Source organism: Bactrocera neohumeralis, chromosome 5 (assembly GCF_024586455.1).
Source record: "Bactrocera neohumeralis isolate Rockhampton chromosome 5, APGP_CSIRO_Bneo_wtdbg2-racon-allhic-juicebox.fasta_v2, whole genome shotgun sequence".
In the NCBI taxonomy this organism is placed as follows: domain Eukaryota; kingdom Metazoa; phylum Arthropoda; class Insecta; order Diptera; family Tephritidae; genus Bactrocera; species Bactrocera neohumeralis.
In genome coordinates, this window is record NC_065922.1 from 5082658 (window position 1) to 5100893 (window position 18236).

At 40.0% G+C, this 18236-nt stretch overlaps 2 protein-coding genes across 2 annotated transcripts in view; one reads left to right on the forward strand and one right to left on the reverse strand.

Annotated features, from left to right (window-relative positions):
* The window catches only part of LOC126760375 (putative uncharacterized protein DDB_G0282129), a 49507-nt gene extending 32409 nt beyond the window's left edge, over window positions 1-17098 (forward strand). The window contains exons 2-7 of the mRNA XM_050475965.1: window positions 2666-3089; window positions 3569-3702; window positions 5460-6675; window positions 6845-7426; window positions 12708-12833; window positions 15727-17098. Coding sequence (XP_050331922.1) covers window positions 2787-3089; window positions 3569-3702; window positions 5460-6675; window positions 6845-7426; window positions 12708-12833; window positions 15727-16503 — 3138 coding nt within the window. The 5' untranslated portion in view covers window positions 2666-2786 and the 3' untranslated portion in view covers window positions 16504-17098. The remainder of the gene's footprint in view (window positions 1-2665; window positions 3090-3568; window positions 3703-5459; window positions 6676-6844; window positions 7427-12707; window positions 12834-15726) is intronic.
* An 11-nt stretch (window positions 17099-17109) lies between these two features.
* On the reverse strand, window positions 17110-17857 carry LOC126760400 (uncharacterized). Its single transcript, XM_050475996.1, has 3 exons — window positions 17695-17857; window positions 17393-17634; window positions 17110-17328 (listed from the first exon to the last, which is right to left on the reverse strand). The coding sequence occupies exons 1-3, from the start codon at window positions 17813-17815 to the stop codon at window positions 17140-17142; spliced, it is 552 nt and encodes a 183-aa protein (XP_050331953.1). The 5' UTR covers window positions 17816-17857; the 3' UTR covers window positions 17110-17139.
* Between the last annotated feature and the right edge of the window lie 379 nt (window positions 17858-18236).

Sequence of the window (18236 nt, forward strand, 5' to 3'; positions counted from 1 at the left end):
CTCTAAAACATGTGACATTCTCTTTAAAAGTATATATTCAAACACTTTAGAGAAGGTCGCCAGTAAACTAATTCGACGATATAAAGAGGGACAGTTTTATTGGGTTTCGGAATCAATCTTATCTCAGCACATTTTCATTGAATTAGGTTGTGGTCGAGGCGAAAAATATAGTTGTAGATAAGGCAATCTGATACAAAAATAAATGTAATAGTAAAAGTACTGACTTTTAGGCCCGCGATCACAACTTAGTCTTGAAAATAAAGTTAGAATCTACAAGTCAATCCTTAAGCCACTATGGACGTATGCAATGCAGTTATGGAAAACTTTTAAATCCTCCAAAGATATCAACCTAGGACTTTAAGAAGCAGTGTAAGTGCTCCATGTATAGAAACAACTTTGAAATCCACTAAGATTTAAATAATCCTTTTGCTGAAGCCGAAATCAGCAAAGCCTGTCGAAGACAGCTGGAAAGACTTTCTAATCCTAAAAACTTACTGGCAATAAATCTGCTAGACAATAGTATGGATATTTGATGCATAAAAAGAACTCACATTTTGGACCTTCCAAATAGACATTAAGTAATTTGAAGAATATTTTTAGCAAATTATGTTATTGAAAAATATATTGATAAGTCTCAATGGAGCACAATCAATCCTGTTTTGATTCCTATATTTATAAAATTTGATTTTTGTCTTCAGAAATATTGCAAATAAAATTTATAGTAAAAACAAAAACAAAATAAAATATATGTATGGTAGTGGTCAAAGCGGCAGCACAAAGAATCGTAAAGTATTGAGCTTGCAAATAAACACAGTTGAAAGGCATTTCTGGCTCAAAGCAAGTTACAAGAGGTGAAGTCAGCTCCTCACACTCAGCTAGGTTTGCCTTACACTGGTTCTGAGCTTTTAACTGATTATTATTCAATCCTTGTGCGGGCGCTTATATTAAAAATATCCAACATATTGAAAGATTTGTACGGAAGAAGAGGGTGGTAGAATCTTTAGCTCTAATGTTTTTCTGGAGTCTTCCACCATTTTGAAATCAAGCCTTAAACAACTTACATATATCTTGCACCGTCAGCCATCGAGTTCAATTAGCAAAAAATGGCATAATAAGATTCTAATAAACTTTGGCTTCATAAAAACTGGTAATTAATAGACCAAGTGCAATTTCCAAGTGCGATTATATTTTGAGTGTCACTCATATAATCTCACCTAACCTGTAGTATATATGTTGAAGTAGCATAAGTGGACTTAAGTCTCAGAAGTGTTGTGTGGCAGTAAAGTAATTAAGGCATGTGAACTGAAAGCAGTTTCTAAAAGTCGATTTAAATAAAATACTAATACGAGGACAATATCTACAGTAAAGATTTCATTAAAATTTGCCAAGCTAAGAAAAAATCATCTCAAAACAAATTTTTATTGATAACTCTTCATAAATTTTTACTTAATACAAGCATATTCGGATATATGTATATAATTTTTGCAATGCCTCTTCGTTTTAGTCCAAGTATTTATTTTCTCGACCAAGTTTTTATAAAATAGAAAAGATCTGAAGCTATCCTTGAAGGATTAAGTTAGCATAGGACTAGTTGAATATGGTAAACACTTCAGATTTTATTTTTATATAATAGGCGAAATATTATTTTAGCTGTAAAGTACACTTAAGTAAATCTTTATTTTTAGCGTTAGGCAAGAGTTATACTCAAGAATTTTTACTTCGAAAAATACTGCATTAAAGATAAATTAAATGAAACAAGGTTTATCAACTTTTCAACCACATAGTCTTCGACACAATTATTTAATAAATTTATATTCTTCAAATGCAAAAGTTATCGCTTACAGAATCAACAAAATTTTATAGTTTTCCACCAACTCACCTCTTAATCTACTAAAACTCGCACATTACCAAATGCGGACATTCTCCGAAGACTAGTAAGCAATTGTTTAATCCTCTGCATATTGATTTTTAATTGCTAATGAAAATGAGGTTTGCGAACAACCTACTTGGTCAGCCGACGCCCTCATTGCCGCAGCTTATATTTTATAGTTTTTGGGTGTGCTGCATTGCTGTTGTTGTTGCATACATTGAAGGTGTTGCTAATGTGGGCATTCATCTGCATGCAACCGCGATTGCCGAAAAGTCATGTTGGTGGACGGACATTAATAGCGGTGAGGGTGTCAACAACATTGCGGGCATTGACAGACGACAACAAGACCGCCAACAATCGCCTGAATGCAGCTGCAAATTTAATGACGAGGCTTGTGAGACGCTTGTGAGACCGCGCTGCCAATTTGTACCCTGCGCCATAGACCGCCGCCGCAGGCGCTGAGCTCATGTTGGTGCACAGATGTGCATCTTGCACAAACAGCCCAAACGCATCACCGCACAACTGTGTGCTGCGCCAATAATTGCAACAACAACAGCAATTGTAAATGCAATTGTGCGGGAGAAATTTCATTGTCGGCTGCCGAGTCTGCCATGACAACAACTTATCGCTTACAACAACAAAAACAATATGGCACAGCTGCAGATGCGCTTTAGTCAATTTATAATTTTCTTTATCACGAACATTTTCACGCCTTTCAGACGCCGCTGCCGTCGCAGCTGCCACACAGCACATTTTATTAATTCCATATAACAAATTTCGAATTTCCATTTGCAGTTAATCGGCGAAACAACACACGTTCAGCAGCATCACATACCGCGGGTATTTTCCCCCAACGCCAACAACATCACATACGAAGACAGTTATTGAGGCACAAGGCTAGATAGCAGCGTATAACATGTTGACCGATTGTAGCAGCATTCAAGGCTCCACGGCGAGTTCGTCGAGTGACGTTATGACACTGGCCACTACCTCTTCCTGGTGCGCCATGAGCATACCTTCCTCGGCGGCGGCCGCGGCCGTGACGAGCACACGCCTGCGCATACTGCGCCTCGTACGGCCGCATGCGCGCCGCATTTTGGTCACGCCCGACACCAGTCCGTCGTTCGGGTTCACCGTACGCGGTGGCAAAGAGTTTGGCACCGGATTTTTCATTTCAAGTGTGGAGCGGAACAGCGAGGCCGAACTTAAGGGAATGCGTGTAAGTATGCGAATTTGGGTTGCAGCGCCCCTCAGGTTGCTCCACTTTCGAGCGATTGCTGCAACTAAATTACACCTAAGAAGCCAAAAAACAAGCAAAGCGACAGCAATTTATATCTGAAAAAGTGAGAAACGTGAGTTCGCCACTGTCGTTAAAGTGAAATAAGACAAGCTGTCGCTACGTGGGTGCGTCCGACACGTACATATGTTGCGCCTATCGCTTGTGCGGTAAAAAGCGCTTACTGATTTCGTGCGAATGTGTGTTAACATTCTGTGCCGTTTGTTTGTGAAAATTTATGTGGCACACGTGCGGCTGCGTACATTCTAGACAAAAGCTAACGCTTCTCGCATTTCAAACGGCACTTCGCGTTGCCGTAAACACATTCATACCCGCATATTTGACCAACGCATGCGCCGGCGTATGTTTTTGTTAACATTTTAACTACTATTTTATGTTTCACTTTTTATTTTTTTGTGCAGATTGGTGACCAAATTCTGCGAATAAATGGCTTTCGCGTAGACGACGCCGTTCACAAGGAGATCATACAATTCATAACCAACCAGGATAGAATTACCATGAAAGTGAGGAGTGTGGGAATGTTGCCGATCAAAGAGTAAGTTGCGGAACCGATTAAACAACTGTTTATTGTACTATAAGTTTCGAATATTTTTAATTGATATGGTACAATGTCGGTCAACCTAGTTTAATAGTAATTAGTGTTCGATACTTTTCCAAAAATAAAAAAGATACGGATTTGACATAATAGCTTAAAGCACGCACTACGTCGAACGAATTTTCACACAATATATCGCAACCAAAATACATGTCAAATTACTATAAAGGAAGCATCTATCTGTTTGTAAAGTTTTCAAAAATGTTTGTACTAAGAACTCCAGAAAATATATGTATGTACAGTATATATTGGTATTGCCTTTTAAATTATTGACAGTCTAAGTGGCTTCATTCGAATAGTGACACTGGATATTCCGTTATATCGTCGCTATTCTCACATTCGATTCAACTGACTTAGTCGGACTCTGTCACATTCATTTCTCTGAAGAAACAGCCAGAGAGCAGAATGAACCTAAGTCTAAGTGCGACTGCCTTCGGTACGGCGCTTATGCGCTTTCTTTTCAACCAACCAAGCAAGAAACTGCTTAAGAGGTTACATGTGTTTCCTCGAATAAAAAAACAGACCTTTTTCAACATTTTTTTCTCATATAAAAAATTAAATATTTTATTAGAATTTTTACTACAAAGAAGTTCTAAAATTTTTGGAAAAAATATTTTAAACTCGGCGAAAAGAGAGAAAAATAGGTATTTTAGTTAAAACCTTAACTTAGCACTTGGACGAAGGGAAAAAAAATTCACTGAAAATTTCGCGGCATTTTTTTTAAATTTTTTTTTCATTGTAATCAGAAAAAATCTTTCGTCCAAGTGTTTAAGAATTGTAGCTCAAAGATCTGTGTAAAATTTAATGAAGGTCGGTGGAGTAGTTCTGGAGAAATCTTGCTAAACAGTTTCGGGAAAAACGCGTTTAAAGACGGTGCACTTAGCCTAGCTAGCCTCGAGCGCACAAGTTCTCAAGGCAGTATTTCCAAAACCATTACTCTGATCAACTTGAAAATTTAGGACAATATTGTAGAGATGTTGTAGAATTAACGATAATAATTTTTTTTTTTGAAACCTGTAAACCCATGTAACCCCTTAATCAGAAAACCAATTGACTTTCTAAGAATACATTTTAAAATATGAAAATATTGCAACAATTCTAGTCGCCATTTATGGATAAAAGTATGTAAGTGGCTAATGTAGGTTTCCCGTACCCAAAGAGTCATACAAAGGCTCAGCAAAAGCTTTGTTCAAACACTGACTACCCACCTGATCAATCTTACTAATTTATAAAGACTAAACAAAATGTGGTGAGTTGATCCACAAGGGAGTTGAGTGAGTAGAGATCCTCTGCTATCTCTCTAATGCCAACACGACGATTTTCCAGCACTGTTGCTTAAACTTTTCTGATCTTATCGTCATTAACCAACGTGGATGGACGACTCGTATGGTGCAAGTGTTCGATTACTTCGCGACCTTCACTGAGTGTTTCTTTGCACTCATTTACTTATGTTGGTGATAAAGAAAACTCCCCAAAAGACTTCTGTCATAGTAGTGATTCCATTGGAAATATAAAATTTCAGGCAAGCTTGTTGTTCCTAGAAACACAGTCTAATAGTGATATCGATATGAAACTTCACACGAACATAAAAAAGGTGGTACCCATCCAAGAAAAAATATTTATCGATTAGATTTGCGCTGTTATGTTTATGCTTTTATTGAATTTAAAATCTAACTTCTGTTACAACTATTTTACAGCAAAGACGCAGACAAATTGTCTTGGCACGCGGTAAAGACTTTCACAAACGGCAGCAGTGCCTCCTCTGAGAGTTCTTACAAAGTCGTGCCCGAACGCGAAACACGCAACAAAGAGGTCAATATCACGCTTGACGTAGCACCGCGTACAAAACTCGGACTGGGTATCTGTAAAGGGCCCGAGTGGAAACCCGGAATTTTTGTGCAATTCACCAAAGAAAAGAGTGTGGCACGCGAAGCTGGTCTACGTCAGGGCGATCAAATACTCAGTGTCAATAGCATAGACTTCTCCGATGTGCTCTTCAGCGAGGCGGTGGCGGTAATGAAAAGTGCTAGCAAATTGGAGATGGTCGTACGCAAAGCAGCCGGATGCGATCTATTTCCGGGCGAATCAAGCGGCTACAACAGTTCGGCCAGTTCGGTGACAGGCGATCAAAGCCCCTGCTGGGCGGATGCGAAGTCAAAGCGTTTGACAGCGGTGCGCGAGGAAACGACGACCGCACCGATTTGGAATGAGTCGTCAGGGGCGGCAGCACCTTACGTCGATCCGCAACGACGCGCTGATCAGCAAGACGGCTGTAACAAGCATAATAGAGATGCACCGGAAAAGAAACCAGTCGGAAGCCAGCAACAAGTCAATAAAACTATTATTAAATTGTCGGAGCAGGGCACATCTATTAACAACACATTCGTTAGTAGCACACAACCGGTAGCGAATGGCTCACGAATAGCGAGTGAGTATGGCATACCAAGATCAGTGAACACCGTCGGCTCACACGAAGCACTACCGATACCACCGCCAATGGTCCCAATGAACTCCAGTGGCTCTTCGTATGTAACGCGAGAGGAACGGGAGACCAGAACGGTGACGGTGGAAGTGCACCGTCAACAGGCGGACGAGGCAAAAAGACAGCAACAGCAACAAAAGCAAATTCAACAGTTGCAGCAACAGCGCGTTGAATTCAACAGTCACTATCGCCACAACACGCTGCAGCCAACACATTCTTTGCCCAGCCACACAACGCCAACGAAGCATCCGGAATTCCACAAATGCCTACGCAACAACAGCACACAGCTACAACAGCAACCGCAACAACAAACCACGCTATTTCAACAGTCGCAACAACAGCAAAGTACGCAGAATTACCGCAACACGCGCCAACCCGACAGCAGCTCGCTCTCCAGTGCCATAACCGAGGAGCTGAAAAAACGCAAAGAGGTAAGTGAGTTATTTAGCAACTGAAACAGCGAGTGTAAGTAAATTACGAAAGCCATAATGTACAAAAATAACAAAAACCTACTTTCGATATTTCTCAATTCAACAATCTACACGCAACGCAACGCGACTTGCAACGCGCCGCACGCTTAATTTTCGCATCGCCTCGCAGAAACAGCGACTCAACGCGGCAACAGCTAATAACAACGCCAGCAACAACAACAATATCAACGCGCACAACCAAGGCAATTATATAAACATCAACGGCAAGCAGAACCATTACAGCCAGTGCAGGCAACAGCCGCCACAACAACAGCAGCAGCAGCAACTTCATCATCACAACACGCTCCATCAGCCGCTGGCACTGAAGGCACAACAGCAACAACAACCGCACTATCACACCACGCCACTGTCGCCCTCTTCATCGTCGCTCTCATTGTCTGCTCCGCCAACATCCCCAACGACATCGTCCGCGCCTGCGCCCGCGCCCTTGTCGGCCTCCACAGCTACAACAGTCGCGTTGAGTGCTCGCGCTGCTAGCAACAATGTTAATGGCAGCGAGCGCAACAATCACAGTCACAGCAGCAGCCACAACAACAGCAGTAGTCAAAACATTCCGACAGTTGGTACCTCAGCGATTGCCGGTGTCGGTGTCGGTGTTGGCGCTGGTGATCAGCACAGCGCGCTGATGGACGAGTTTAAACGTGCCCACCAGCGCATGTTCAAAAACGGGTTCCAAGAGACTGAACGCAAGGTAAGTGTTGTAAGCGCGTCACAATTTTCATTTTCATCTCCTCTTTACGCAGTTCACAACAATTGTGACGCTTTTCAGTTTGGCGTACCTTGTGCCTAAGTAATACATTGATACATTGTGTAGGAAAATTCTAGATATGGAGACAGATGAGCTCAGTTAATTGACCTTGGTTTCCTTAGAAGCTCTCATGAATGAAAATCGTTGGTTGTAGCCTTGCACCCGGTACTAAGTTTAATAGTTCTTTTACGCTTGACCATAATAATTCATTCAACGTGACGAACTGAGTCGATGTCCGTTCGCCCGTCTGTCTAGATATATACGAACCAGTCATTCATTTTTTGAGATATCGATATCGAGATTTTTCACGCGCTCTTCCCAAGAATGTACTCATTTTTCAGACTAGCTAATATCGAAACACTGTAGGCTCTAGGTACCTGCCCGAGCAAAATTAAGTTCTTGTACGGAAGAGGTTTTTATTTGTGTTTTTTCCTTGTCCATCTAAGTAAGACATTTAAATATCAAGCTGCTGGACTATGAAACAAAGTTTTGTTTATTTTTTAAAACCTGTACCTTCGCCGTATACAAGATATCAATTTATGTAATGAAGGGTATAAGTTCTCGCATACTCATATGCCTATGCACAAGTGTATTCAATGAAGTGTGTACCAACGAGTTCGTTAGTTTGTTAATATTTATCAACTTTAACGATTATTTATGTACTGTTTGGCGTTCGAACTGCAAATAGAAATAAGAAACAATTTGTCAATACTATTTACATTAGCTTAGAAAATGTAAACTGCATACCTTCAAATGAGTAGGGCTATTTATCTATACAAATAATGTGTACATTAGTGTAGGACGATTTTTTAAGACAAAAGAGTTGACGTTTAAAATTTGTGACTGTGTATGGTTGCTAATTAATTATATATTTATACCCTGAATAGTGTATATTAAGTTTGTCACGAAGTTTGTAACAACCAGAAGGAAGCGTCGGAGACCCTATAAAATATATATAGTATATAAATGATCAGTATTTTGAGCTGAGTCGATTTAGCCATGCCCGTCTATCTGTCTATCCGTCTGACCGTCTGTCTGTTTATATACGAACTAGTCCCTCAGTTTTTAAGATATCGTTTTGAAATTTTGCCAACGTCATTTTCTCTTCAAGAAGCTGCTCATTTGTCGGAACTGCCGATAAATAGCTATAACATATAGCTGCCATACAAACTGAACGATCGGAATCAAAATATTTTATGGAAAACTTTTGCATTTGACAATGTATCTTCACAAAAGTTGGCACAGGTTATTTTCTAGGGCAACAATGTAATCTCCGAAGAAATTGTTTAGATCGGCTTACTATAGCATATAGCTTCCATATAAACTGAACACATAGTTACTAAAAGAAATGCACTTGTGAAGGGTATATTAGCTTCGGTGCAGCCGAAGTTAACGTTTTTTCTTGTTTTATTTAATATTACAAACAAGCCTAAAGGATCAATTGCAAAATTCTTAGAACACGATACTTCTTCTCAAAGAGCTGTGCCATAATTAAACATAAATAATAAAAGTCACAGATATTTTCGATACATCTTAATGTACAAATATTCACATGCTAAATGCCAGATAACGAGTTGCCCAAACTGTTTAACAATGAACAACACGATGAACTACTCATCATGAGTTTATAGCATTTCTATCTGTTTTTAAATGATGACTCATTATGACATCCCAAAACTGAGAATTAGCAAAAATATGCTAATGAAAAGGCAGGTATATTCAATATTTAATTTAAAAAATTCTTTAATATTAACCTCAACAATTTATACGAGATATATGCGCCTTTTTTATACTATTAAAAGTCCAGCTCTCGCTCGGGTACGTTGACAATTACTTTACTACTCACTACTGAATTTGAATGTGCTCAAGATTTTACACGAATATCTTTCTTGCAGATCTCAAAACAAGATAATTTTTCCATATAAATTTAGACGATGGACCAAAAACTTAAAAACTTCAAATTCTTTTATAATGAGATTCGAGACATCCGCAATCTGGTAGACCAATAACCCACGCATAGACCAGTTAGGTTCATTCCGATATCAGATGGAGTTCACTTGCTAAATCCAAAGGGAGTGGTCATCGTTTAGGATGCCTGCGCTTGGCGCGAATTTTAACAGACTCTACGGCCTCATTATCGATCCCTCCTCTATTGTATCACACTGTGGAGCTGTGGAGATCCCAGATGCTTACAGCGTAAGCCAATGTGGGACAAGTGCACAATAAATGCTTCATTGTTTCCCTGGTGCCCTCCTCTAGACATTTCCTGCAGTCTTCTCGATCTATTAACCCCTTCTTGCGAGCGTGTATCGCCACCAGGTAGTGACCAGTTAGTATTCCCACAGTCTCTTCCATCGACTGCCAATAGGAATTTTGTGCATTTCCGATGTATCGTTTTGCAGTTTTGCACACAAGTTGCTCGTACCATCGGGTTTTGATTTTCTTTATCATGCTTTCACCAAGATCGTCGTATAGACAATGCATGGGTTTCCCGATGTTGATCACGTTTTCGGATGTTAGCCGCACACAATTCTTGGCAATCTCGTCCACTATTTCATTGCACTCGATGCCTTTGTGGCCTGGTACCCAGTAGAAGTGAAGTTGCTTACTTCTGCCAACACTTTCCACTTCTGCCATGCTTCCCAAAACACATCTGGCCGATATGTGATACGAGGTTACTGCCTTGATTGCTGCTTGGCTGTCTACGTAGGTGTTGACTCTGGATTTGCCTGCAGGTGTATTATAGGCTAGCTTCGCGGCTTTCGTAATAGCAAAGACCTCTGCTTAAAATACATATACTGCAGTGGTCCGGCAACTTAAAAGGTTGCCTTATGCCTAACTTTCAACAGTATATTCCCGCACCAACTCCATTGTTCATTTTTGACCCAACCGTATAGATGTTTAGAATGTTGCGCGTAGCTAAAACACCACAGTTATTTCATAAGTATCTAAATGAATTTAAATAATGTTCTGAGTATGCTACAATCCTAAGCTAACTCCATACACCTTAGTAAATACAAGTACCCGAAAACACCTGACCAAACGCCATTCTGTCTAACAATAATCACTGCAAGCTTAGAGGAATAGGCTAGGTGCATAGGTACCCGCCTATGAAGCCAATGGCTGTGAGCGTCACATAGCCGACAGTAAACGGTAAACAGCAGTTTGATATGTGAGTAACGAACAAGCCAAGCGAAAAGCGCTGCTGAGTGAATGAATGAAGGAGCTAAGAAGTTAACTGCACCACATAGCTGCATGCATCGCCGCTACCACACGCCTGTTGTGCGCACAGAGGCGTTTAGCATTTAGCAGTGGCGCACTTAAATGCGCCGTTTGTTTCTAGTGGCGTAGGGTCTACGGTGTACTGCTAACGCTGAGCGCTGAGCATCAGTTGCTGTTGTTTTGGCTTGGGGGTACACAGTCACGACAGCCGAGCCGAGCCGCGCCGCGTCCCATTGTAAGCACAATTGCAAGCGAGTCGCTACTAACTTTGGCGCATTATTCTAAAGCGAAACGACGTGTGCAGTTAACTGATTTTTTCAGTCGCATTGTTCTTGTACCACTACGTGTATACACAAATATAATATTGTCGGTCTATCGCTGTATGCACAAAATAAATATGAAAATAAAAATAAAAGCAAGCAAATAAAAACAAAATAACAAACAACAAGCTTCGAGCGCTGATTGCCTAGAGCGCAGCGTCTATTTGACATGTGTTTGAGTGTCAGTGTGCATCGGCATATAACAGGTGTTTGTTGTGGTTGCACAGCAATATTTATAAATAAATATTTCGCTTATTTATTTTCATATGTACTTGCGCTTTTTTTTGGTTTTTATCTTTGTGCTGTGATTTTTTCAAATTTACTTCGCGCTAAACTCGAGTTGTTTGCGAAGAAGCCTAGACTCCGCATGTGTACGGCGCGGCGCATTCGAGTGCTCATATACTAAGTAAAAACAATGATATCATTCTGTGCGGCCAGCTGATGGAATGTTGTAGGCGAACGCGCTTGTTGGCAGTCAAGCACACCTTCAGTTTGAATCGGCCGTGCGGTGAGGCAACAACAGCAACAGACGCTGCCAAAGCACAGTTTCAGCGAATAGCGAATATATTGGCCAAAATCATAGACAATGGAAATATAGGGTATTTTCTCGGCAAACGCGCACGTATGCAGTGCAGCACATATATAAGTTGTATATCATAATTTGACTAGTGTTGTTGTTTGCTCGTGCGCTAAGAGCGTTCACATACATATCCGTCTTTGTATGTATCGCAGTGCGCGTTATCTTATCGCGCGCGCAACCAAATATCGCCCGCTGTAGTAAGAGTGTAACTGTATACAGGAAAATTTCGAAAAATCTAGTCGACAAATTGAGAATTGCAGTTCCGTTGTATTTGTTGTTTTCCAGCATTGCTCTTGCCAACATTGCGCATGTTCTATTCGCTGCAGAACATCAAAGCCAAACAGAGTAATTAGTCACTCCAGCGCAAGCAGTTGTTTAACACTACCAACAACAACAATAACAACAACAAGAAGTGCGCGATAATCAAATTCTAATTTATTGTTTCTTGCTGTTATTAAATAAGTGAAAAATTTATTTACAAATTCGCTGGTGTCATAAGCTAAAACTGCGAGCATTACTTGTCTTTTCGTATTTGTTTTTGTGTTTTGTGCTTTCACAATCAGCGTGAAGAAAAGTGTAAACTTTTGCAATTAGTCAACATCAGTGCGCCAATCACTTAGTTAGTCAATCAGTTGCTGCCGCGCGAATCGACGCGTCGACAAATTCAACATCTAAGCGGCAACGCTTCTCGCATATCTATTGCAATACTTAATAACAGTTAATTAGTAGCTGACGCTTTGTCAACAATTGCACACATCAAGCGCGTACGGTATCCGCCATGCAACAAGACGAGGAAAAGTCGCTCTACGCGACAATGCGTCCCGCACGCGGCGGCCGCAGTCTCGTCACACTCAGCACCTACGAGGCACGTAAGCTAACGGCACAGCCACTTAAAGTAGGCGGCGAATATGTGTTGGCGTACATATGTATGCATTTCTAAACATATGTGGCCACACAGTTCGCGCGAGTAATTAAAGCATGTATGCTTATGAATATTTATCTCTTCACAATTGCTTGCCTTTACACTTTCTCGCCTTATTTTGCATCGCATGAGCTTGTAAATTAATTTTATTGACCACCACTTTGATTCTCTCCACTGCAGGAACGGCAAGAGGCGCTACGCAAAACAACCATGATGGAGGATGATGTCAATCATCGCGCCAGTCGCATGCTGCGCAACGACAACGGTCCTATAGCAAATGGAACGCAGTTTCAGATACCACCACCGGTAAGCGATATTGAACTTAATTATGAGCTTAAAGTGAGGCCATGTAGTAATAGTTCACCTATAATTTACAAAATCTTAAATGAAGGTAGTTCAATAAAGGCGCTGAGATAAAAGTATCAAATAGCGTACGCAAATATGTATATCCTCTAAAGTACCGCTGTCGGGTTCATAACCCCAGTTGGTTGCTAGAACATTATAATTCCATTTCCATTGCAAATATGTACCAAACAACATGTCGTTTCATGTAAAGTGATCTTAGTAACACTTCTTCATAAGCTAAGGTGCCATTATCCACACAATGTACGTTCATATATCTGCACATTTTTCATACTGGGACTGTAGCACAAGTAATTTTCGAGTAATATCTCACGAATTATCAATTGTTTACCCATCAAGTACAATGAAAATCGTCAAAGATTGTGCTATTTCCGGCAAAAGTGAGAGCTTCATCAAATAACAACACCATTCAGCTCAGTATAATTGCCGCTGATATCATAAATTTCACAAAATTAGTAATGTATTGGGTAATTGATTGAGATATACGAGGTGTGTTCAAAAAGTATCGCGAATTTTGAATTTTCGCGGGTTACGTATATTCGAATTTCGAATTTTTTGTGGCGTTATGTTGGTACCCATGTCTCTCACTTATGCCGACAAGCTCGGCCATTTTCAATGTTCATGTAATTGTTGACAGCTGCTTTGCTTGCACGTGTTTTGGATCGTCTTCGATTTTTACCTATTCAAAAAAATGGATCAAAGAACCGGTATCAAATTTTGTGTGAAAAACGAAATTAAGTGGGCGGATGCATTCCGAATGTTGACTGTGGCATACGGAGAAGCTACCTTGGACCGAAGCAACGTTTATCGGTGGTACAAAATGTACTCAGAAGGCCGAGAAGATGTGAACGACGAAGGGCGTGCCGGACGCCCGAGCACTTCAACAACAGACGAAAAATTAATGAAGTGGAGAAAATGGTATTGGCCAATCGTCGAATCACCGTTAGAGAAGTTGCTGAGGACCTAAACATATCGATTGGCAAGTTATGCGCAATTTGCGCGAAGCAATCCGCCAGAAACGCCCGGATTTGTGGAAGAACAAAAATTGGCTTTTGCACCACGATAACGCCCCTGCTCACACATCGTTGCTTGTGCACGACTTTTTGGCCAAAAACAACACACTTATGATGCCGCAGCCACCGTATTCCCCAGATCTGGCCTCCTGTGACTTTTTCTTGTTCCCTAAACTGAAGAGGCCCATAAAAGGACGACGTTACGCTTCTCTTGACGACATAAAGACGGCATCGAAGGAGGAGCTGAAGAAGATAAAAAAGTGATTTTTTGAAGTGCTTCGAAGATTGGAAAAACCGTTGGCACAAGTGTATAATATCTCATGGGGATTACTTTGAAGGGGACAAAATAGATATTCATGAATAAATAAATAATTTTTGAAAAAAAAACACAAAATTCGCGATACTTTTTGAACACACCTCGTAGAAATAGCAGCAATACTCACTTTCATAAACGCCAGTTGGGCATGCTTTCGATTGAGGAATTTCCCGTTCGCTGTTATCAGCGTTCGATTAAATGGATTACAAAAGTTTTACACCTGCGGAGCTTTTAATATCCGTAATATTTTTTCGATTCCCAGATTCCCTCTTATATATCGTCACCTAAAATGCGAAATAACGTAACATAAAAATTGAGTTTTGGTTATATTGAAAAATATTGAAACAAAATTTGAGTTTTGGTTATAAAACTGTTATATTGGGTAGTCGAAAAGTCTTTTCTTATTTGATAAGATTTTAAGCTTCATTTAACAAAAAAATATTAAATTCAAGGAAGTGGAAAAAAGTTACAGCTGTTCAAAAAAAGCCGCAATTCGCCATTTTTTGAAATTCTTGTACACAAAAAGGTAGAAAGCCACGAAAGCCTGGCTTCCGTTCTGGAAATTTCGAAATTTCGATTTTCACTGATGAAAGTTTTACACTGATGTAATAATGTCTCTAGCGGAAAAATGGCAAAAATTGGTCGACCAAAATGGTACATATTTGTTTATTTATTTATTAGTATAAATATAAAAAAAATAAGTTGAAGTTAGAAAAAGATTTTTTCGACTACCCAATATATTGGTTATTATATCTGAGAGCGATTTTCGATTTTTGCTTTTGATGATACGTGGTTTTGCATTTAAGGTGATGATATACATATATTTTTGGAAAATAAACTCGAAATATTTTTCAAACGTGAAATTATCTCCCTATAAAAATACATCACGTATCTGCAAATATGAGGTTCCTTAATTGCTTTGAAAGCCTCGATTATTACAACAAATACATAACTATACTCATAATTATAAAAAACTTTCGCAATAATGGAGCGTTTCCTTAGAGAAACTTATTAAAGTAAACATTTCCAAAGTGGCGCAAAACTACAAGCCATTTCAATGCAATTTATTTTTATAATTACACCTGTTCCCCCACCAGTACAAACAAACAATTATTTAAATATACATTTTTTTAATGTTTAAGTTTTACTTAACTGATTACTCAAGCGCTTCCACAAAAGTATAAAAATATATATTTTACTTGTAATAACAAAAATTTAGACATTGAACACGAACGCCGATAATGAATCCACAGACATACTTACACACTGAAACGCTAAAATGTTATGCAAAATACAAACGAAGAAAAACCACTCATACGCCCTGTTGGACACTGACGCCTCTTTGGCTTAGTTTGAGGTGTTCAGCATAAAAGGCCATACACGTTGAAAAAAACAAGTCACACATACAACCAATAGCATATTTATGCATATTTACTTAATTAATCAGCTTTTAAATTTTAAATAATCAGCAATTTTAATGAGTTTCCGCTTGTCTACTCCCCCACAGCCGCCGCAATTTGCCAGCTCACCGCCGCGAAATCAACCGGTACAATATAACACAAATAACAATAACAACAAGTACACTGCGCAACAACAGCCATTGCCGCAGAAAACCAACAACAGCTACAACAATGGCGTAACGACGCTTAAAGCACCCACAGAACAACCGCCAAAGCCGCCAGCGACCCCCGTGCCCGATTACGACAACGTGGAAATACGTACGAAAGCAACAACAATTAGCAGTAGTGTACGGCCGTCGTACGGCTATGCCAGCACGAATATAGTCACAAATGGACGCGATGCATCCAACGACAACACCAACAACAACAATAATAATAACAACAACAGACGCACACTGCGCGCGGGCTCCATAACAATCGGCGAATACGAGCAGCCACAACAGCGGCGTGAGCCGGCTAAATTCGACTTCGTTGGCACGCCGAGACGCAGTAACGGCACTGCGTTGGAAACCACCGCCGACCAACTGCAAACGGAACTACAGCACACTTTGACACGTTCCAAGCTCAAGAAATCGGCGGAGCTGCTGGAGCATCAGAGCAACTGTCCGCTGCGCAGCAGTTACGAGAATTATGAGAATGTGGCCAGAAAGCTGCACGGTGTGAGCATAAATGAGGTGGCCAGCACCGCGCCACCACCCATGCGTTTGAGCAACGGTACCGGAAATGGTGGCACTAATGGCATTCTGAAGAACGGAAATCGCCATAGCGGCAGCGGAGGTGGCGGGTCGAGGAACTCGGATAAGACCATCACTTTCGGAAATTGAAGCTCGAGGCACATGTAAAGCGCGAAATTTTCTGGTTTCAATGGTGAAGGCATAAAAGCTGTAAAGGGAACTAAGCAGTTCCACATTTTACTTGAATTATTTGTATTATATAAGCAGTAATTGCGGTCCGTTGTTTGCTAAGTTATCTAGCCATATATATAAAATGTTTGTGTACACAGAAAAACTTTTACTTAGTGTTAAGTTTAGTTGTAGAGGATTATTTTAACGACGTACGCTACTTTCTGTAAAAAAAACTTGCAATTGTAAATAATATTTACTTTTTCAAACTTTAAAAATGCGAAAAATGCACAAAACTTCGATTGTACATGTCTTCTCTTTCACTATTTTACGAAGTATATCTGTAAATAACCACAAATAAATAAGAAGTCTTAGAGCTCCACACAAATTTGCTTAGAAAATATATGTCTATGTACATATGGTATATAATATAGAATATATAATATATAAATTTAAATATTTCGTATCTTTAATACATATAAAATATATATTTCCAAAAGGCAGCTTAAGCACAAGCAATTGTTATCACATTTGTAACTTTGTAATAAAACCATATACATACATACATACACTCAAATGATCGTATTTTGTGTCCACATATTGAACTCTCTTCAATAATCATTGCTGGCTGTAGTTCACGCAATTACTGGCTATCGAAAGCGGTGGCGAATGCACCAGCGCCTGCACCTCCTCCTCTTCGAGCAGCACATCGGTGCTTGAGAACGGGCTGCAGCCGGAAATGTGAAAGAGTATGGGCTGCGCCAGGCGTATGGTGGCGATACGCTCACGCCACGTGTTCCAGAACAACTGCAAAGTGACACACTCACATACATACCTACCAATAATGTTACTTCCACACACGGCTACTCACATTTTTATACATGTGTCCGCCGAACTCGAAGAACATCGGCTTGTCCTCGTCGCCCACAATGCAAAGGCGCATAATGCAGCGTCCCTGTTTGCGAAAGAACTTCACTTGCAGAAATTGCAGCGGCAGCAGACTGACCAATTGGAAGGTTTCGATCTCCGGATCCATATTGTGGTAGCCGACGTCGTCCAGATCGGTCTGATCAAAGTCGTCGCAACCGAATACGAGTTTCGTAGGCGTGAGACCTTTGTAGTTAAAAAAAAACTTTTGAAATATTGTATTTGCTACTGTTTGAGCGAACGCACCTATGTGGTATTGTCTAATGCCCAGCCCTTTATCGGTCACTTGTGTGAATGGATTCTCCACGATGACAGGCTCGTAAATTTCACGAAATTCCTCGAGCAGTAATTTTTGTATACGAAACATTTCTAGTTTTTTGTGTTTATGTTTTGCTTTCGAGTTTTTCGTTCAAACAAAATACAATATTGATTGAAGTTCATAGTTTTTAATGAGGCCTACAGGGTATTGATTTTGGGTTTTAGGGAAATAAACTGTTATTTCATAAAAAAGAGACAAATGTGAAAATTATAAAAAATTAGAAATGTAAAATTATTGAAAAGTAAAAAATATCACCTTATACTTTCTTTTGGATTTACTAATAAACATTCCGAAGCTGTTGGTAATTTATCATTGGCGTGGTGGGTCCCAATCCCAGCGCACAAACCTTAGGAGGTTCGCCTTCACTTAGCTCGACTTCAAACGGAAGTTCTTTGGCTGCCCAGAGGATACTACGGCCGGAAGTCGTGAACTGCTTGAGCCATATGTAAAAGAATTGTTTCTGACCACT